Source organism: Meles meles, chromosome 17 (genome assembly GCF_922984935.1).
Source record: "Meles meles chromosome 17, mMelMel3.1 paternal haplotype, whole genome shotgun sequence".
Taxonomy (NCBI): Eukaryota; Metazoa; Chordata; class Mammalia; order Carnivora; family Mustelidae; genus Meles; species Meles meles.
This window is the reverse complement of record NC_060082.1, coordinates 24978953-25000627: the sequence shown is the minus strand read 5'-3', so window position 1 is coordinate 25000627 and position 21675 is coordinate 24978953. Positions and strand designations below refer to the sequence as shown.

The window sequence follows — 21675 nt, the reverse complement described above, 5'->3', positions numbered from 1 at the left end:
GATTGGAACGTAGGTCCCGCAGCATACGCACTGCGGGCCTTCTCTGAGCCGAGAGCAGTCTGGTTTTGGCAAGCTGCTCCCCGTGGCTGCCAGGACTCTTGTCAGTAACAAATGCTGTGTCGCATTTGACGCCGCTCTGGTTGCATCTGGAGCTACGTTGCCGTGGTTCCAGAGAGGGTGTTGGCTAACCCTGGGTGAGGACTCTTCCGCTAGGCAGAAATTCACAAGCTAGAGCTTAGCCCGAAGTATTTCTAGCTTTGACACAAAAGAGGCTCTGAGCATCCCGAGGATGAAGCGACAGCAGTGTGAGTGGTATTTGTTGGTGAAAAAAAAATCAGCTCCTTGAAGACTGGTTTACATTCTGTGATATCGGAAACTATGAAATCTGATCGATGCTGAGAGGTTTGCTTGGCTGGAAGTCTGGTGCTTGTTGCGTTCTTTATCGCCACTGTTTGATCTGGGGCAGGACCCTGTGTATCTCCATTAAAATATCCCAACAGTCACCCTCCTTTGTGAAGATGCGGAAAAACATCTTGAGACCATGGGAGAAAGTATAAAAAGTAGGAGCTTGGGCTCTAGAGTGGGTCCTTCTGGGGTTGGATCCCAGCTGCACTACATTAGCAGCTTGACTTCCTTAAGAGTCAGTTTTCTCATCTTTAAAATGGGGATGAAAGTAGTGCCTACACAACAGGATGGCTGAGAAGTGAATCATTAGGCTTTCAGCCAAAAGAGAGCTTAAGTTCTGGCACTGTGCCCGAAACACAGTAAGGTGCTCAGGACATGGTAACCCAATAGCAGATGCCCGATAAGCAGTTTCTCTTAAATGATTCAGCAGATTCCTGGTTCCAGTTTCTTAGTGGTCCCAGAAGGGTTGGTGGAATTTTTGGAGGTGCCTCATATCCTATGCCCATGTTAACCTTGAGCCTTTTTTTTTTTTTTTTTTTTTTTTTTGGTAATTAAAGGCTTTAAGTTCCTAACTAAATAAAAGGGGTAAATGTGGGTATGTATGTTTTTGTTTTGTTGTGTCTTGGCTTTAGGGATCGCCATCTGACGGTCTAGCCTTGCTTGTGTTGCAGAGATCCGCGCCCAGCTCACAGAGCAGATGAAATGCCTGGACCAGCAGTGTGAGCTCCGGGTGCAGCTTCTACAGGACCTCCAGGACTTCTTCCGAAAGAAGGCGGAGATCGAGATGGACTACTCCCGCAACCTGGAGAAGCTGGCCGAGCGCTTCCTGGCCAAGACGCGCAGCACCAAGGACCAGCAGTTCAAGTAGGGACCCCGCGGCTGCTTCCTGCAGGGACCTCGGGAATGGGGCCAGGGGTGGGGGGGTGAGGCGGGATGTGATACCTAGATCCGTGTGCATTCTCGAAAGGTGCGCGGGGACTTCCGACTGGCTAAAGGTAGAGAGCCCTCAAGGACTTCTTTCCGTATGGGTCGGATGTGCAGGTCAGGATCCTAGAGGGGTCAGAAGAGATGGAGAACTGTGCTACTAATAACAGCACACACTTTCAGAGCGCTTCCTGTGTGCAAAGTGTGGTTCTAAGGGTTTTACATATATAACTCATTTTATCTCCACAACAAGTTTGTGCCTTGATCGTTGTTGTATCCCCAGTTTACGGATGAGGAAACCGTGTCATAAAGAAATTAGGGAGGTTGCTTAAGATCTCTCTCTCTCTCTCTCTCACACACACACACACACACACCCCTCTAGTAAATCAATAGCAGAGCTGGGATTCAAACCCAGGCAGTCTGGCTCCAGAGTCTATGTTCTTAACAAATGACCAAACAGTCTTCAACTGGAAGAAATGAATGATGCTGTCGCCGTATGTCTGACTCACTGCCCACATGGTCTGTTCCTTGAGTAGCATTTTATGCAAGTGACTCTTTCACTCTGTCCTCACTGCCATTGCCCTAGTTTAGATCATCACCCCCGTTGTCTGAATGATTGCATTACTCATTATCATCCACAGCAGAGGTTCTCGACTCTGCTTTCATATTAGAATTCTCTGGAGACCTTTTTTAAAATGCCGAAATCTGGGCCTCATTCCAGAGCAATTAAGTCAGAATCTCTTGAGCGGGACCTGGGTAATGGCATGGTGTAAGAGCTTTGCAGGTGATTGTAAAGAACAACTAGCGTTGGGGTCCTCAGTGTATGGCTTCTTCCCATTCCAGTCTGCCCGGCCTGCTCTTGGCAGATTTAGCCTTCCTGGAACACACTGGAGATCGGGTGGGTTCTCTGTGCAATGGCTTCCCACTGTCTATGTTCTTGATGCCCAGGGTGTGGTCTCCCGATAGCGACACCACCTAGGATGTTGGAAATGTAGAATCTCTGGTCCCATCCCCAGACCTACCCTGACAAGAGACTCCCGTGATTGGCATGCACTTTAAAGTTTGAGAAGTTCTGCTCTAGGCACAAAGGTGTACACGCCTGGGCTTATTCTTCAAGCCCTTCTACATCTGGCCCTGACTGGCTTTCCAACCTTACTTCCTGTTCTGCTTTGGTTTTTTTCCTCCACTGTACCTTAGCCAAACAGAACATCAGCTCCAACGGGCCTTTGCCCATCCGGTTATTTGAACTTAGGTCCCCATTCTTCATATCTCTGCATGTCAAAGACATACCTGTGCTTTGAGACCCGTCTCAGATTCATCATGGTCCAAGAAAGAATGCTCTCCCTTTTCTGATTTTTACAGCATTTTTATTTGTTCTTTTATTAGGGCATTCAGTACTGCCTGCCTTTCATTTTCTTCCCTTCATGGACGGTGTAAGCTTTTTCTGATTCATTTTTCAGCCTCCCACAGTGCCTGGTGCAGTATGTGGTATATAATAGATGCTCACTAAACATTGTTGGATTAGTAAATGAATGAATGAATGTAGGAACTAATGCCAAGTATATCTTGTTTCTCCCCATTTTCTATTTTTGTTTATCACTCTAATAATTTGGGACACAAATTTTCCTTTACAAACCAGCTTTGAATATGGAGGCTAAGTTTGAGGAGAACAGATGACATTCTCAGTATAAGCCAGAATGAGAATTTCCTCCAGATGTTTTGTCCTCAGAGCTCCTTCTCTTTCCCAAGTCCTGTTCTCTTTATAATAAGCAATCCGGAGAGAATAAAATGTTATTTTAGTATATGATAAATGAAGATTTGGGAGAGAAATCATTTGCTTTAGAAAAATGACTCAATGTTGGATTTATTCTGTTGGTAAGCTACTCCTAAGTTTAAAATAGCATTTGATTTTTAGTACTATCATATTTTCAGCTTAAAGACATATTTACTATAAATTAAAGTACAGATGTGCTAATCTCTAAGTCAGCTGAATTGCTCTGATTAAGATCACATGCAGAGGATAGGGTGTTTTGGAAGAACTGATTTCCCTTCTGATAAAACTGGTACCTGGCTTCATCCCACCGCTCCCTCCAAACAACCAGTGAGTATTTAGTAAGAGCTGTCTGCGTACTCCGTATTGTGCAGGCACTGGAAGGTACAAGAGAAGTTTATTTTGTGTTTCCACAGGGGGCCATATCTCGCTGGGAAGAAAAGATTTTTAATACAAGAAGCAACCAGAGAGCAAAGCAATACTGATCTCATTAAGAAATCATTGGTTTTGTGTGGAATATAGATGTGATAAGAGGTCAGAGAGAAATCATCAGAGATTGATAAAGGATCTGAAATAGTCAGGAGAGTTTTCATGAAGCAAGTGGGACTTGGGCGAGGTTTTGAGGGTAGGTTTGTGTAGTAGAGAACAGCGTGTGCCCTTGAGAGGAAGCAGGAGCGTTTGCTGCCGAGGGGGTACGGGGTACAGGGACGAGGGAGGGATCCACCTTCATTAAAAGGAAGTTTCTTTTCCATTCCTTCAACAAATGTCCATTGCACATTCCTTGAACTCCTTCAAGCCAGACATTGTGCCATGGGTTATAGCGGTGAACAAGCACCATTCTAGCGTAGGACACTTACAGCAGGATGAGGAAGCGGACGTTAAACAAATCACACAGTTAGATGAGTTGAGGTAAGTGTTGCAGAACGGAAGTACAAGGTGCTCTAAGAGCTTGTAAGAGGGGACTTCACTCCTTTTGCCGTCCCTTGATGGGTAATTTACTTTAATAGCTTCCTATCTGATCTTATCCTGAGCAACAATCTACTTGCCCACCAAACCCCTTCTAAGTACCTGCTGGGTGCTGCACTCTGTGCTGATTCCTCTGGAGGCTGAGGTAAGCTCTGGAACCCTGGCTCACAGGCAAGAGAGACGTGGGAACAATGTGACGTGAAAGGGGCTTTGGTGAAGGTCTGAGCAAAATATCACGAGATTACAGATATTTTCAAAAGCAGTGAAAAATAAGGTTAGGGAAGTGGAGCAGACCCCAAATGATGGCGCCTTGGCAGGCGGGCAGAGAGAGGAGTTCAGGTTTGATGCGACAACGTGGTAGTGAGCCCTCTGGGTTCTCGTGTGGGGACACCAGAAGGTAGAGTTTCTATTCATATAGGAGAAGAGGAAACATAGTGGGGGACTGTTCGCAGCCTTGCCACGGCATCTGTGAAAGACCGTGTCCACTCTTCCATACAAAGCGCCACAAGTGCATAGAGAATAGACATCTCTTCAGGTTGCAGACTGGGCGGGGCTTCACGAAGGTGAAGGTCAGCGGGTGGGAAATGGGAAAACACAAGTGCAGGTGCTAGGTACTGGTCCTGTGAGCGGAATTCAGTGGAGACAAGGCGGAAGTTGTAGAAGGAGGATAGAAGGATGGGGGAGGGAAGCACTTCAGGCAGAAGGAACAGGGTCCGTGAAGGCACAGAGTTGCAAACATAAGACTTGTGGGTAACTCATCTGGAGGAATGGAATAATAAATGCAATTGTGAAACAAGCTTGGAAAAGTTGGAAGGGGCCTGATCCTAGTAGCCCGGGACTGCCAGGCGACAGGGTTTATTCTGTAAGCGTGGGGAGCCATTGATAGTTTTTGAGCAAGGAACCTAATTATGGCCGCGCTTCGGGACGGTTAACTATGGCAACACCGCAGAAGATCAGTCTTGGAGAAAGCCCGGGAAGCCGGAGGCCGGTTAAGAAGGTGTGGCGGGGAGCCGGAGCCGAAGGTTAACCTGGGCCTGACCCGAAGTCGTGCCCTCGGAAGTAGGGGCGTGAGGGCATGAAGCACTCCGGGCGAGAGAGGCTGGGCCAGAAGAAGGGTTGTGGGTTTCCTGGCTCTCGGGAGCGGCCGTTGTACTGTATTTTCATTCAGCCGGTGGAGTGTAGCCTCGATTTTGCTGACTCTCGGGGCTGATCCCGAGAATAGTTCATTCTCTGCCCAGAGCGTCTCAGTGGGCACTCGTCGCCTCCCCCGGAGCTGTAGCAGCTGTTGGCCCAGCAATGCCATGGATTTGGCTCTCTGCGCTGCCAGGAGAGCAGCTGCCAACGGCAGCTCCGGGCAGACGCGGCTCAGGGCCGTGGAGACTCTCCAGGTCTGGCTGGGGCAGGGTGGCCGGGGCCGAGGTCCGTCTACAGGGACCCGCCCCGCCCTTTTCCAGGCCAGTTTCTCAGCCTGGCTCCATTTCAGCCTCTCGCACTCGGTTCGGTTGGGTATTCGGTTACGGTTTTAAGTGACTGCATTTAGGGACAAACATTGCTGAGCTGCATTTTTCTTCTTTTGGACAACTTCTTACCCGGGAAGCCATTAGGCTGTCACTCTTCGGCTTTGCTTCCCGTTCTGCTTTGCTCCTGCTCACCTTTTGTCCTCTCCCACACTGTGCTCCGCGCCAACATCCTCATTAAAGCCCTCCCAGCTCTGACTCCTTTGCAGAGGCTGACCCTGTGGTCCCATCACGCTCTTTCTCTTCCCCTCCCCCCGCAGAAAGAGTGAGAGATGCTGCAGATGGAACTACATAGCGTTTATTTGATTCTACCCTATTCTGCTTTGTTTAAGAAGGGAACATGGCTTCCGCCTTCCCTTTGAATGGTGGGTGAACCCTGCTCCTGTCTGAAATTCTATCGCCTGGTTTGATTAAGAGCAGAGATAAAATACTATGTGAGGGTAGGAAGTCTTCTTAGGGAAGATGTTCTTGCATTTTCTTTGGCTCCTCGAAGAGTATAAATGTATTCCTATTTGCTGCTAAGCCTTTGATTGTCTCTTTTAAGTGGAATCTGTGTTAATATTGCCCAGCAGGACTCTAATTGATAATGCTTTGGCTGTGGCTGGTTTTTTTTTTTACATAGACTTGTTGTAAATTACCTTTCAGTCATAGCTCACTTGGTTTTGATCTCCTACTTTGAATAGCTCAGTTCTTTCCTTCCTTTTTTTTTTGCCTGTCGAATCTTTAGAGGAATCCTCCTACATTGCTATCCTGCTGTGTTCTTTCCAGAGACCTTATGCTACTGTAAAACCCACTGCCAACATCTTTTCTTTCTTCCAGCTTTTCCTTTTCCTCAACAACAAATATTTGTTGAATATTTTTGAGGTATTGTTCTAGACTCTTAGAGGAGGGAGATCCAAAGAAGTAGAAGGAGTGGTTCTTTCCTAAATGAGTTTATTGTGCGGTCAGGGAGAAATTCTACCTGAATGCTATAACACATCTTCAGTATAAGGCAACATGCGTGTGCTGCAGAAGGGGTGCGGCACGGTTGGCGTGGTCAGGAGACTTCAGGGAAGAAATGGAATTTGAACCAGACATTGAAGAAAATGGACAGGATTTTGATCGATGGGGGGGTGGTGGTGGGGATGTTGTAGGCAGGGAGGGGCACAGCAGGAGGAAAGTACAAAGTGCTTTTCTGGACACAGCAAGTGGACTGGTTTGGCTGGTTAACAACCGTGTGTGGAGGAGTTGGGCAAAGGCAGATAGGGCCATATTGCGGGGGGCCTTGACTTTCGACGGAGATTTGGCTCAATGCAATAGATACTGGAAACCTGCAGGTTTGAACAGCTAGGATCCAAGCTGAGGTATGAGTTCTGCTTACCAAACTTAACCTTAACCTTAATGGTGGTGATTGGCTGGAAACTCGAGATAGTGAAACCCGTTGCCACAGCAGATAATGAGGATCTAATTTAGGGTGGGATGGTAGGAATGAAAAGGACAGAAATTGATCCCTCAGACCATTTAGCAAGTATGTATCATGCTCTTCCCATGTGACAGACACATCCCAAGCAAAAGGGAAACTGTCCCCCTACACTCCTGGAGCTTCCAGTCTAGAGACAGATGGAAAACACCTGGTGCAGGAAGAATCTACAGGAATTGCTGACAGATGGGATTCAGGTTTCAAGTGAACTTGGAAACACAAAAGAAGGAGGGCTGTGAAGTTTCTTTTGGACTTGGGTGACTGGTGGATTAATGGTGCCTTTAATAGAAATACCAAAGGTAGGAAGAGTTGTTTTTGAAGGGGTACAATATGAGAAATTTGGCTTTTGGATGTTAAGTTTAAGATGCTAGAAGGATATTGAAGCTGAAATTTTCAGTAATTGAGAGAAAATCAATGGCTGTGTTCAGGGCTAAAGATCTGGGCTTGTATTCAGGGCTGCAGTCTGGGTTTTGGGTAGATATTTGGGCATGTTCATAGCGAGGTGATGATCGAGGCTGTGACAGTGTCTGATTTCCAACATTAAGGGTTTAGGAGGAAAAAAGAGGGAAAGAGCCTTTGTATTTTCTGTGGTACTCAGATTGCAGCGAATGAAGAGTGATTTAAAAGATATATTTATTTGTGCATTCGTTCAGTACACATTTTGAGGACTAGGCATTGCGCTAGGTTGGGGATAGGAAGAAGACAATATCCTATTCTCACTAACATGAAATTAGCAGGACATTAAAGAGATACACTTGGAAAGTAAACCCTCTTATTTGGCTGATTATGAGTTGTGCAACTCTGGGAAGGGAGGTGAGGGAGCAAGGACCCAGTATCTCAGGAATCTCGCAGACATTCAACCTGCAGTACGCCTTTCAGTGGGAGGTTAGGTACACAATTAATTAGAGAGACATTCTTGTAGAGTCCATGTTCTTGGCCTTGGGCCCAGTATTTGATTGTGTACTGTCTCTGCAGTTACGTCACCTACTGTCAATGGATTTTTCCTCTGGAGTTAACTTCAGAGCTGTTCCTCAGCCTGACAGGATAGCAGGGGGTTGAAAAGCAGAGTCAGTTGTCCATCGAGGTTGTTAGAGCTGTTATTGCAAATCAGAAAAGGGTGGCGGACCAGAAAGTTCCTCCTTGAGTAGTGATGACTTTGAGGACGGAGATAGGAGGAGGCATGAAGCTGCCGGAAGGGAGAACCCCTCACTTCCTGGGAGCAGTGTGTCACTCCTGCATTTTGGACGTATTTGGGAGCTGTTTGTTCCCTTGGGGAAGATTTTGCCCAGATGTAGCATCTGGTATTGAGCAAGGGTTGGCTTCTCTTTGCCATGGCTCAAGCTGTAATCTTTATTTAGAAACTAACAAAAGGTCCCCTGATGAGTGTCTTGTTGGCCTAGTCCATACAGAATTAGGTGGTGCTTGGGTCCTTTTTGGAAGACTTGGGAAGTCTCCTCACACATGGACAAAAGCAGGATAGAAGAGACACAAGAAGGCAGTTTTGGGGGGGCAGGGAGGAGGTCAGCAAGACAGGGTGCTGGCCAATCTTTGGAACAAAGACAAAATTCATTCGAAAGCCTTTGGTAGAGCTTAGTAGTAAAATGACTTAGTAGTAAAAGCTGAGAGCTTTATTACTATTTTTTATTTAATTTATTTCTTTTAAGTTGAGAGCTTTAATCCAGACACATTTGGGTCTGAATCCTGTCTCTTCCACTTGCAGCCCTGTGACCTTGAGCAAGTCGCTTAACCCCTTTTAGCTTCAGTTCACTCCTCTACGAAATGTAGAGAGTAATAGTCACCTTGAAGCGTTGTTTAAGGATTAGATATAATACATGTGAAGCACTAGCCTGGTGCCTCTAACTTACAGATGCTTAAAACAAAATGGTAGCTGATGTAATTATCATGACCACAGAAGGAGGATAACATGGCGGTCAAGATCACCGATTCTGGAAGCATATTTCCTGGGTTTGCAATCCTGGATTTCGCACTTACCAGCTGGATGATTGTAGTGAAGGTTCTTGGTTGCCTCAGTTTCCTTGTCTGTAAGTTCAGGGTCATACCAGTGTCTGCCTCATGGAGCTGGATTCTGAGTAAGGGAATTAATGTACATGAAGCCCTAAGGACAGCACTTAGCACATGGAAATACAAGGGCTGCTCTTGTCCCCAGGAGATGGGACTGAATGTACTTATCCCAGGTAAGACCTTGGTGGATTAGATTCCCTATTTATTCTCTGTGTGGAGTCAAGCATTCCTAAGACTGGCCTCAGGTAGTATCATCATTTCCGTCTCCCTTTTCCTCAGTGACCCCGGTGTGTGGGCCCTTGTGAATGACAAAACTCATCCTCCTTCCTGATTTTTGTGATATGGCTGCGCTGGGCAGGAACTATGCAATTATGTGACTCTCCATAATTGTACGTCCGGTTCCTATAAAAAGTAGTTGCACGTTTTGTCTTATAAGCTGTCATGTTCACAAGGTGTCATGAGCTACGTTGAACCAGGTAGTTAAGCCTGGCATGTTACTTTTAGACCCAGGTTTATAATCACCAAAAGGAGGGCATTTGTCTTCCCTCTGATGTCTAATGGGCAAATCGTGGGTTTCCATAAATATGTGCTGAGGTCCTGATTGCAAGCCGGGGTGGATGAAAGCGCGCCAGGCCTGGTCAGGTCTACCAGCAGCCTCTGTCGTGAGTGTCCCGGATTGTGGTCTACTGGATTGTTTCATGAGGTTAAACTGAAGCTGCTACATTTCTTCATCCATGGCTTTGTAGCATCCTTTCCGGGTATGGAATGATAGAGGGCAGTTGGGAGCAAAACATGCTTTAATGAGCAGTTGGGAGGATGCTGGAGACCACTGAGGGCTTCCGGTGCCTCCCAGGCTCCGCCGTTGGAATGCTAGCAGGACACACCTCAGGCTTTCAGCTTGCTGGAGCCAGCCACTGCAGATCCTGCCCCGTAACGACAGTACTGGGGTGCAGGGAACTTTCAGTATTTGTTTTCTCGGCTGTCGTAAGTCCCATAATGATTCTGCGGTAGACACAGGAAGTAATGTGCGTCTGGTTCGAAAGATCTTTAATTTTCAGGAATTCGCAGCCAATTAAATGAATTGACTTTGATCCAGTTCCCTTTTAAAGGCAAAAGCCATGTCATCTTTATTGGGAGCTGACTGCGTTAAGTGGGAGGGTTTACAAGATAAGAAGAAAAGACCGTCTCTGCCATAAGGACTTTTCATAATTGAAATGGGGAACATCAGACGGGCTGACAGAGAATAATAAGAACACATATGCGCATGGGCACATGATTCTAAAAATAGGACCCTGTCTATGGCAGGTTCTAGTAGTCACCTGGAAGGGAGGGAAGGTGGATTCCTCGGGAGGGACTTGCGCTTGGCTTAGGCAGGAAAAGGTAAAAGATAGCAGTTCTGTTCTCAATTAGGTTTGGCCCCAAGTTAATTGAAGTAAAGACTTTAATGTCTAATTCCTTCGTTGTGCTGAGGCATCGTGCTGGGAAGAGACACAGAGTCATATGGGAAGAGCTCAGTGTTAATGAAGGATTTAGGGAGAATGAGAAAAAAGGAGGGTTTGGATTTTTCAGAGCTGAAAAAGGATCATCTTTCCTGCTACCTCCTGGCCCTTTACACTGCCACCAATCACTGGATCATTGCCCCCTCGGGTTTTCAACTCAGGGAAGATCAATAAGCAGAGCTCTGCTTCTTAACATATTTTGGGTACAGCTGGTTAAAGAATCAGGATTAGAAAATGAATCGAACAAAGTAGGATTATCTTCAACGGTAGGACGCTGAACTGTGTTTGCCAATTTCTACTTAAGCGGTCGAGACAAGGCATCCTTGCATGGAGTTTAGACATCCCTCCCTAGCAGCCTCTGTGTTCAAGGAGAGGTTGTGGAACAAGTCTGGCAGCTCTCAGCCTGCGCCCTTGTAAACAACAGATGTTCAGAACTACTGTGTTCCGGGGGTAGGGACGGGGGTTTCTGTTGGTGCTTGAAATTCTTTGAATTTACAGGCAGCATCTTGAGAATTTAGCAAAAGGAGGAAGTCAGACGGACTTGATTCCATGGCATACAGGTGGAAATGATTCCCAAGACAGTTCCTTTGGAAGACAGAGCCCACGCTCCTGAGTGGACTCTGACAGAGAGCCGGGGAAGCCAGGCTGGCAGGCCCCATAAAGAAGGATCCAGCTTCCTAGGTGTATTGACTTTCTGCACTCCTCCCTGCCCTTCTTCTTATATAGGTGCTCGACTGGTCAGCCCCCTCCTTGCTTCTGTTTTGTCTGCTCATGGGTGGAAACGTGTGCCCTTCCCAACCACAGAGTCCCACGTACACACACACGCAGACATTCAGGTGGGCGTGCCACAGGGACTTTGCCATTAGCACCTCTGGAGGCCGTCCGGGTTCTTGGAACGTGCAGATTACGTGGTATTGTTAAGGACCTTTGTCTTGGCCGCTAACTTTATTCGTGTACATTTTCAGTGTTGGTTTTGCCAGATCTCCATTATGTTATACACTGGAAGTGAGTGAGGGTATTCTTCCTTGTAGAGAATTCAGCTAGACATCTTTTCTGCCCACCCCATTCCCAGCCCTGAAACACACATACTGTGTTTCCCGCTAGGCTTTAGGGACACCTTCTTTATGGCATAGTTCAGGGAAGCCACATGGAAAAAAGATACATAATACGTCTTTCTTTCTTTCTTTCTTTCTTTCTTTCTTTCTTTCTTTCTTTCTTTCTAAGTAAGATGTGGGGGGGGCTTGAACTCACAAGCCCGAGATCAAAAGTTGCACCCTCCACCTGCTGAGCTAGCCAGGCGCCCCTATAATACATCTTTAGTAGGCTTTCTTGCTTCCAAATTAGGGAAGGCTTTAGAAACATTCTCACCTTTAACCAAATAGAAAAAGCAATTTATCAGGTCTGGGCCAGTTTTCAAGTCACTCTCATCAGTAAGGATTGGCTTGAAAATCTTTGATAAGCTCACTTATTATGTTGGGGGCTTAAGAACATCCTTGTGCTTTTCTTTCTTCTGGAAAACAAGTCCACTCCTGGCCCTTTTGTTCATTAACACAGAAAGTTTTGGTGAACACCAATCCTGGTAAGTGAGGTTCACCTGTACGTTTCAACAGCGTTTTTTCAGCACTTAGTCTACACCAAAGGCGAATTAAATCCTCACAGAAGAGTAAGCCACTGTTCTCATGGAGGTTCCCATTGAATGTGAAATATATTAAGGGTAGGTGTGTGTGTGTGTGTGTGTGTGTGTGTGCACGCATATATGTATTCTGAGAAGGTGCAGAGTTCAAGGTTGAGGAATCAGAACTGTTGAGTGACCCTTTAAGTCACCCGTATTATATGTGATTCAGTCCTAACACTTGGCTTCATCTTCATCCTCAGTCCTGACCGATGCGTTCTGGCAGGTCCTGGGGTTCCAGAGTGCTGTAGAACTCAGCTTCTGCCCTCAGGAGGCTCATTGTCTCATGTGGAAGACAAGAGGTTTATATGAAAAAAAAGATAACACAAAGTCACATATATTTAGTGCCAAAGGAGAGATGGAGAAAGGGTTTCTTTTCACTTTTCTCCAGAATGGGATCTTTATAAACATTGTTTTTGGTATCATTTTAGATTTATGGAAAAGTTGGAGGAATGGTGGGAGAATTTCTGTCATTTACCAGATTGTCTGGAAATGTTAACATATTACTGCATTTGCTTTCTAATTCTTTTTCTCTCCAGACACAGCTCATGCATGTGCATGTTTTTTTTCTGAAACACTTGAGCATAATTTGTAGACATGATGCCCCTTGACCTCCATATACTCCAAAATGTAGTCACTTAGAATAAGGTTGTTCTATGACATGAGGACCAGTACAGTGACCAAAATCGGGGTATTAATATTGATAGAATAATATTGTATAATCCACAGGTATTCAGATTTGCCATTTGTTCCCCCAATTTTCTTTTTGGCCAAAGAGATTATGCGTTTCGTTCAGTTGCCTTGTCTCTTTAGTATCCTTTGATGTGGAATGGTTTCTAGGTCTTTCATTGTAGTTCATGCCCTTGCGATTTCTGGGGAACATTCAGCTCAGTTTTTTTGTAGAAGGTCTCTTAATTTGGTGTCTCTGATACTGTCTGGTATTTCTTTATGATTATCTTTAGGTTATGTGCTTTGGGCAGAAATACCATGGGAGCGATGTTATATTCTCAGCACATGATATCAAGAGTCACTGGCGGACGATTTCCCACTACTGGTGATGTTAACTTTGATCATTTGCTTAGAGTGGTGTCTGCCGGATTTCTCTACCACAAAGTTATTCTAGTTTATGCTTTGTAATTAATGCATTTTGGAGAGATACTTTGAGACCATGTAAATATCATGTTGTTTTTCAAAACTTCCACTTATCATTTGTAGCATGCAGTGATGATTCTTACTTGAATCGATTATTATGATGATGGTCACCAAATGGTAATTTTCCTAGTTTCCATATCGTTTTTTTTCTACATTTATCAGTTGGGATTCTGCTGTAAGGAAGAACTTCTCCATCCCCCCCCCCCATTATTTGTCTCGCTATTTCTGTACATCAATGTAGACTCATGGATTCTGCTTTTATTCAATAGGTTATAATCCTTTGTTTAAAAAACAAGGTTTTATTTATTTGAGAGAGTGAGTGAGAGAGCAGGAAAGGAGGCTGGGGAGGGGAGGTAGAAGCGGACTCCCCGCTGAGCAGGGAGCCCGACACGGGGCTCCAGACACGGGGCTCCAGCCAGGGCCTCCAGGATGACGACCGGAGCCAGAGGCAGATGCTTATCCGACTGAGCCACCCAGGTGCCCCTAACAGGTTTTCGTCCTTTACTGTCTTTATTGATTTTGATGTTCATTCCAGGCTGGTTCCTGTATCCTTTTGACATGTTCCCATCTTGTCCTTTCCTTTCTTTACCTCAGGAGTCCTTTCTTCCAGGAGCCCTGGGTCCTGTCCATGGCGGATGGTATTTAGAAACCGTGGAAGCTAGATGTGCTCCTTGTTACTAAACTCCTACTGTTTGCGGTCCCTCTTGGCAGACAGAGCCGGTAAACGAGTGTGTGTGCGCACACGTGCACATACCCACACACTTCTCTGTGTGATGTCTCTATCTGTGGGCTTATCTCTATTAAAGCCAGAAGTCTCGTCGGTATCTTCCAATTCTATTCCAACCCCACATGTTTTATTCTATTTTCTCCCTTTCCACATCTATAACCCTCTTCTCTGAACAGTGAGAAATCTGGCACCCATTATCTGTAATGTGTGTATCTAATTGCCCAGTCCTAATATATCCACAAAATAGTTTCAGAACCGCTAACCCATGCCTCCGAAGAAGAAGACTACTAACTAGAATTTAATACTGGTTTAGAGGGTTTTGTTTGTCTGTTTGTTTCCAGCCTCAAGGACCAAAACACGGTGTTCAAAAAGTTGGGTGCTGATTCCTTCTCTTCCAACCTCCAGACCTTCAGTGTGGTTTTAGTACTTATTTAAAATACCATTTGGTTTATTTCTTTCTGCTTGTATTTTATTTTTTCCCTTCCGAATGAGGTCCTGATGGACATTTCTCACTGCCCGATCTTACCTCTCGAGTAGAAACTGAGCAGCCGTGGGAGAAGTGAGAGACCTGCTTATCCATAGATGTACTTAGGGCATTATCGGAAGTCAGTGCCAGGGCTTTAGGCTGGACACGGGGCAGACCCTGAGGAGACCATCCTGAGGTCATTTCCCCCTCACTGCTGGGCCCATCGTGACCGTGGGAGAGCCCCCGGATGGGGTCTAACCCTCGCCACTTTCTCTCACGTTCCCGCTGCTGTTCTCCATGAACACCTCTCTCCTATCCAGGAATCAAGAGTCCAGCCCTCATCTCAGTTCTAGGCTGACTGTGAAGTCCTTTACCAGCAACTCATGTAATTTGCTTGATGTTGTACCTTGAGCGATCTTGATCTGGTCCCTCAAAGGTGAGGCTGCACGATACTGCTCAGTGATGTCCAGACTTGCAGAATTTGGGGCCCTGTTGCTGGCCTGTTTGCTGGCGCTCTGTTCTGACTCCCCCACTGTTTCTTCTCTTTGGCATTCTGTGCTCAGATGCACAGAAGAAGTTGTTTTGCGTCGATTCTGACCTGACCATTGTCTCTCTCTGCCTGGGGATGGCTTCCAGATCCCCCTTCCTTTGCCCCATGTAACTCTTCCCACTTATCCTACTCCTCTCCTTCCTCCAGACACATATAACATGGTCAGTGCTGCTGATTCCAGCTGTTCTGAATCTTGTCTGCAGCTTAAGTTCAAAAACAGATGGACCCAAAGCATCCTAGATGCTGTGCCAGTTTCCACCGCAGGAAAACAAGTTACTGAAAAGCATCAGGAAATTTAAGATAGTTTTGAAGTTTGATTCTCTGTCTTCTTAATAGTCCTCCCTGCCCGACTTCGCCGTCTTTCCTGACCCTTCTCCACGTCACAGGTGCCTCATCGGACAAGGACTGGCTTCTAAAACCTTTGCTCCCAGTTTCACCCTCTCTTTGTGCGGCTTGGTCAGCCATTAGCATGAGACCATGTAGAGGATCAAACTGGGCTGTTGCTCTTTTTCTCATTGTCTTTGCCTCTTCTGAATCTTCCCATCCAGGGCTGAAGAATTTCTGTCCTTTTGGCCATAGAGAGAAGATGAGGCTGGGTCTCTGTGTTTATAAATATGTGTGCATTTACTGGTCAAAGAAGTCACTAACTTGGGAATAATGTTGATGTTCTTCTGCTGACGTTACCAGTAGGGATGCAGAAAGGTGCCAGTCCCACAGCCGACCCTTGCAGTGCTAGGGACAGGGAACATGTTCCTTGGGGAACACTGACGTTGTGCCCATGTTACTGCTCTCCTCATTCTTGCCATTTGCTAACAGCTTTCTCCCAGTGTTCTGAGGGACACTGTTGATCTTCAACATTTCTAGTCGCCCTGAATCTGAGAGAAAGAGAATCAACATGGTGAGGCCACTTATCTTATATGAGGCAGGTACTAGCTGTCATTTACCGAGCTTCCAGAGAAAGTCATTGACACAGTCTGGAAATTACCAGGTGCGCAGTCCTAGAGGACTAGGCTGCTGTCAGGAGTGTCCTCAAGAGAAGTCCTCAGGGCTGGAGCTTCTTAAAGTTCAGGGACCGATGACTCATACGTTATGGTGTGTGTGTGCATAACACCTCCTCCCTCCCTCCCTCCTTCTCTCCTTCCTTTGGAGGATACTTGGAAGAGAATTCTTAGTTTCTCCAAAAGGATCTGGGGTAAGTAATCACCCCCAAAAAGATTTTATAAAAATATTTTGTAGTACAAACTGGAATGCACACATGTATAGACATTTCACGGTGTATTTTTAATTAACTGAGAGCAGCATTTTTGGAAAACAATCCCTATATGTCTTTGCTCTGTGTGTTGTACTCTGCTATTTTCTGCTTGGTTCTGTCTTACTATGTCCCACTGTTTTCTCTTGCGCTAAACTGATTTATTAACCCTACTAATGGGTTGTATCCCAGTTTGAAAAACATTGCTTTAAGAGCATTGGTTCTTAACATTTTGGTGTGTATGATATTCCCTGGGGTGTGTATTTAAAATGCAGATTCCTGGGGCGCCTGGCTTGCTCAGTCGGAGAAGCGTGTAACTCTTGATCTCAGGGTTATGAGTTCGAGCCCCATGTTGGGTGTAGAGATTACTTAAATAAATAAAACTTTCAATAAAATGAAATGCAGATTCCTGAGCACCTAGGAAAGCAGAAAGTCTGGCAGAAGAGCACAGGAAACCATACTTTTAAAAAAAGCACCGCAGGTGACTCTGAGGCACAGTGATTTGGGGTCCTGAGGACTCACTCTCAGAGAAGCTGTGCTCAGACTCGGGAGCCCGGCTGCTCAAGGCTCCAGGCCCCGTGCGCCCTTGGAGACGGCAGATACGAGCAGCTCTCATCTAAGTCCACACTGAGAATCTCGCCATGGATTGTTCCCTCTTGGATCTGGATTGCCCTGGGTAGTTCCCCTGTTCTAAGAACTGCTTTGACCCTGGTGGAAGCAAAGAAGGAGTTAACTCGAGGCCACAGAGCAGAGAGGGAAGGAACTCCAGGGTCATTTTACAGAGCGGCTGGGGTGTGGTCCAGGGCTTCAGTAGGTGCCCAGAGCCAGTCCCAAATTAGAAGGGGTGGGATTCAGAACTGCTTTTCCTAGTCACTTGCCTTTCATGTGTAACCACATGCAGCGTGTCAACATGCTTTCCGGCGCCGTCGGGCACCAGCAGTTTTGCTCCCTCCGGGTTCACGGACCCTCGGTATTCCGGTTATGTGCTGTCTTGGAATAGCTCTGTGCTCCGGGGCTCGGGCAGCTGAGCATTGTCCATTAACTCTTTCAGCACCAGGAATTTACAGGTTTAGTGGAAATAGAGCGAATGCCACCATGAAATGAGAAAATGATGGCTGTTCAGGAGACCTGAGTTCTCGCCCTGTTCCTCCATCTGAGCCTCGGTTCCCTCATTTAGAAAATGATGTTAGGTCTAGACTCTAGACCACCTAGAAAGTCTCTTCTAGATCTGAAGCTCTGTGATGTTACTTTTTGAACCCTCTGGCTTTTCTCTCTGCACTTGAACAAGTCTTTCTTCTCAATTCTCTTCTAGGTTGGACATAGGAGAGTCACTGAGTTGGGAAGTTTCCAGAGAACCAGGACGATATGTTAACAACAACAGAATGTATTTTTCTTTAGTGTGTGCCAATGAAGTATCAAATTGATAAAGCCAAGTTCATTGCAAACTTGGGTATTAAGGCCTGGAAATTTTGAGACATCTTTGTCTTTTCAGACATGACTCTAGCCACTTTGTTTTGTGGGTGTGAACCCATTGCATGGACTGTCAAGTGATAATAATAGTTATAACAGTAATAATAAACAATGACAATACTGATTCGTAGGAGTAGAGCACTTTAGTGTTTGTGAGCTTTTTTTATGGGCATCACCTTGTTTGACTTGATCTTTATAATAGCCATGTGAGTTAGGCAGGGCGGGTCTGCTGTCCCCATTTATTCTGTCAAGTGGCTAAAGAAGTGTTGAAGCCCAGAGTGCTTCTGTGGCTGATGCAGGATTACCCCGCTCTAGCAAGTGGCAGAGTAAGACTAGACTCCAGGTCAGAGACGTAGTTCAAGGTCTTTGCAGAGTGTACCACCTCTCTGGGATGGGGTACCGTCGTTCATCCGGATCACTTACAGACCTTTAGAACTCAATCACCTGCTAACTGGAAATTGACCAACACCTGCTAACTGGAAATTGACCAGGACATCTCTTACTCCACCCAAACCTGTAAAATTTTGCCAGAATAGTATCGGTCTGGTTAATAATATGCTGTCACTTAGAGCACACAGCCAGTGGGCGTGCAGACTCAGTCACTCAGTGACCGCCCAGATACATGGGACAGTGGTTGTTTGGCGCGATTGATGGAGGCTGGCTATACTAACTATTCATTAAATGAGTTGTTTTACTGTGCTCAACATTTACAAGATTTTTTGACTGTGGCATCTGTCATTAGTCAGTGCTGATTAGGTACCTGCCCATTTTTTGGTGATGGATGTTCATTGACTATTCCAAAATATACCCTGTTCTCAAGAGCATTCCTTCCAGTCAGGCAAGATAAATACCAAAACAACACATGAGAGGGGCCCCTGGGTGGCTCAGTCGATTAAGTGTCTGCCTTTGGCTTGGGTGGTGATCCCGGGGTGCTGGGATCGAGTCCCGTGTCGGGGGAGCCCGCTTCTCCCTCTGCCACTGCCTCTCTCTCTCTGTCTCTCATGAATAAATAAATAAAAGCTTAAAAAAAATTCACATGGGAACTGAGAGTGATGCGTATGGCTGATCTGATGACTATTTAGACTTTAGTCTGTTTAGCTCTGTAGTTTCAAAAAATCAAGTGCTACGTCTTTATTCCTCCTTCTTCATTGTTGTCGTGAGCCACGTAAGGGAGTTCATGATCCCATTGACAAGTATGCAGGAGGGGGAGGTCTGGAACTTAGGGATACCCTTCATTCCCAGGTAGCCTGTTGGTACTTGGCATGCTTACGCACCATTGGCCAGGCGGGAGTTACTGGCTGTAGGTCAAGGTTCTCTGCTTGTGACTGGTGCCGGGGAAATGCCTGCTCCCAAGGTAGTGGTTAGTGCTTTGAAAATAAGTGTGTGGATTTGGGGATGACGTCATTCCAGTTTGGCACAGACAGGTATTTCTGTGGAATGAAGTAGCAGGCAGGGGTGAGCCAGGCTGTCTTTCTCAGTCATCTCCCAAGATTTCATTCATTCAAAAAATCTGTTGACACATCTGCGTGTATTTTTTTTTCTTCGTATGTTTGTCTTGTGCTGTAATTACTTATGGGGTTTCTGGTGACATCTTAATTAACTAGAGAAGAAAAAACCAAAGATATACTTGTAGAGTTATTCACAGATCATTGTATGGAATTATTATATAAGAGATATGTGTTAACTGTATTGTAGATGGTTATAAAATCTTTTTAAAGGGCGCCTGAGTGGCTCAGTTGGTTAAGCATCTGCTTTCGCCTCAGGTCATGATCCCAGAGTCCTGGGATAGAGCCCCATGTCGGGCTTCCTGCTCTGCGGGAGCCTGCTTCTCCCTCTCCCTGCCACTCCCCATTCTTGTACTCTCTCTCTCTCTCTCTGTCTGTCTGTCAAATAAATAAATAAAATCTGTAAAAAAAACTTTTAAACTGAGAAACGTATTTTTGTTCCTAGCACGTCGGTCATACCTTTGTTATATCTTTTGCTTTTGCGGTGATGTTTTATTTTAAGTGAGTTAGCTCACACCTTTTGATATGATCACAGCCTATTTTGGGGGACTTTCAGGATGGAAATGTGATACATAAATGAATTTCTAGGCCTTTGGTTCTGTGGATTACATTGGGGGCTGGGGTGCATAGTGTTTGTTCTCTAGTATTTAGAGAATGCCCAGAGGATGCAGGCGGAGTTCACTAGCTCTTTGTTTATACCTCTGTACAGTTCTGAAAACGCTAGTGGCAAGACAGTATAAAATAAACAAAGGGAAGGTCCCAGATCTGCAGCAGCCCGGGAAGGCTGCTGGGCAGGCAGATCTACGTCAGCGAGACCAAGGTTCCACAACGGGTCAGTGTCCACATGGACATTGAGACCAGGATAATATGTGGGTTGTGGCTTATGGAAGGTTCAGGAGCAAGAAGACCATGTGTTAGATCCAGGAGGTTCTGCAAATGTGGGAGAAGCTGGTCAGAAACAAGAACGTTGCTCCGGTTATCTCTAGTGCCCAAGATAGTACCTGGCAGCTGGTAGGTGTTCAGTCAGTATTTGTTGAATGAATGAAATGAGAAGACTTTAGAGAAAGGACCTGACAATAAGATGTCAGGAATCTAGGCAAGAAACCTGAATGACAGAGATTTGAATCTTGTGTAGACACCCTCCATTGCTGCTGGGTCTGGTCTCATAGGGTCCACAGAGCTGTCTTGAGTGATTAAACGAATCTCCAGCCTCCCTCTCCTTGCCATGAGCACGGGCTGGGGTGGGGATGGTTGAAGGGAAAGCAAGGTGTCTTGCCTGTCATAAATTGATGGAGACATCTCCAGTTAGGGTCTGCGATGGCTTAGATTTGAGAACCCCTCCCAGTTCTCTGACCTAACCCAGGGGGAACGTTGGTCCTGTAATCATTCAGGAAATACTTATTAAGATGTCAGACACGATGCCAGTTCTCAGCTTCAAAGCAGACTTTTAAGCCCTCAGCTCGTGGACATGCCATGATCCCAGGGGTGTGGCTGGGCTCTGTGGAAGTAATCCAGAGCCACAAGAATTCCATTTCCATACAGCGTTTCCCCCAAACCTGATTATAGGGGACAATTGAGACTATTTTGAGGAAGGTGGGTATACCACTGCTTGAATCCTTTCTAATCATCTGTCTAGGCTCCCGAAGACAATTTGTGGGATGAACTTGTCCCTGAAAATGTGAAAGCTGGTTTCTCCATACATAGAATATACATTTTTGCCTTTGGCCCTTTTTCTGTCTCAGAGCTCTTCTACTCTGATCTCACTGCTGGCAAAGCTGAAGCGGAGCTGTGATAAGCCCCCAGAAGTGTGACTGCCCCCTCCCTCCCTGCCTGCTGTCTTTGAAAGATGCCTCCAGGCTGCCGCCACACTCTTGGGTCGCACAACCAGCGGCCACCATTACAAGGAGAATCTTTTTCAAGTCACTTCCCACCTTGGTGATTTTTTTTTTCTCTCTCTCCCCTCCTTCTTTTAACATCTTCCCCAGCAAATCCCATCCATCCTCTGGCTTATCTGGGTCAGCAAGGGTCTGATTTTATGCGTGGCGCTGTCAAACCATAAATCCGCCACAGCTTTCCCTCTCCATCCAGCCCGTCTGCTTCTGTCAGCATCAGCAAAATGCATAATAGAGAAAATAAGCCAGAAAGGCTAATAACATTCATCTGAATAAAATAATCTCTTTGGCTGCCTCAGTTCATTTCATTTTAATCAAGGTGCCAGGAGGGAATTTAGGCTTAAAAATCCGACTCCCTGCTTGTCACGAGTTCCCTGTCCGACTGTCACTAAATGATCCCTTTTATTAAGCAGGTACCTTTTTTTTTTC

General features: G+C 45.9%; 1 protein-coding gene across 8 annotated transcripts in view; it reads left to right on the top strand.

Moving 5' to 3' along the window:
- The window catches only part of SRGAP2 (SLIT-ROBO Rho GTPase activating protein 2), a 228253-nt gene that overhangs the window by 87207 nt on the left and 119371 nt on the right, over positions 1–21675 (top strand). For 7 of the 8 annotated variants that reach the window (XM_045982176.1, XM_045982174.1, XM_045982175.1 and 4 more), the window contains exon 3: positions 1077–1269. In XM_045982176.1, coding sequence (XP_045838132.1) covers positions 1077–1269 — 193 coding nt within the window. Of the gene's footprint in view, positions 1–1076; positions 1270–6792; positions 6927–21675 lie in introns of those variants that run through there. The other variant, XM_045982180.1, reaches the window with a different exon arrangement.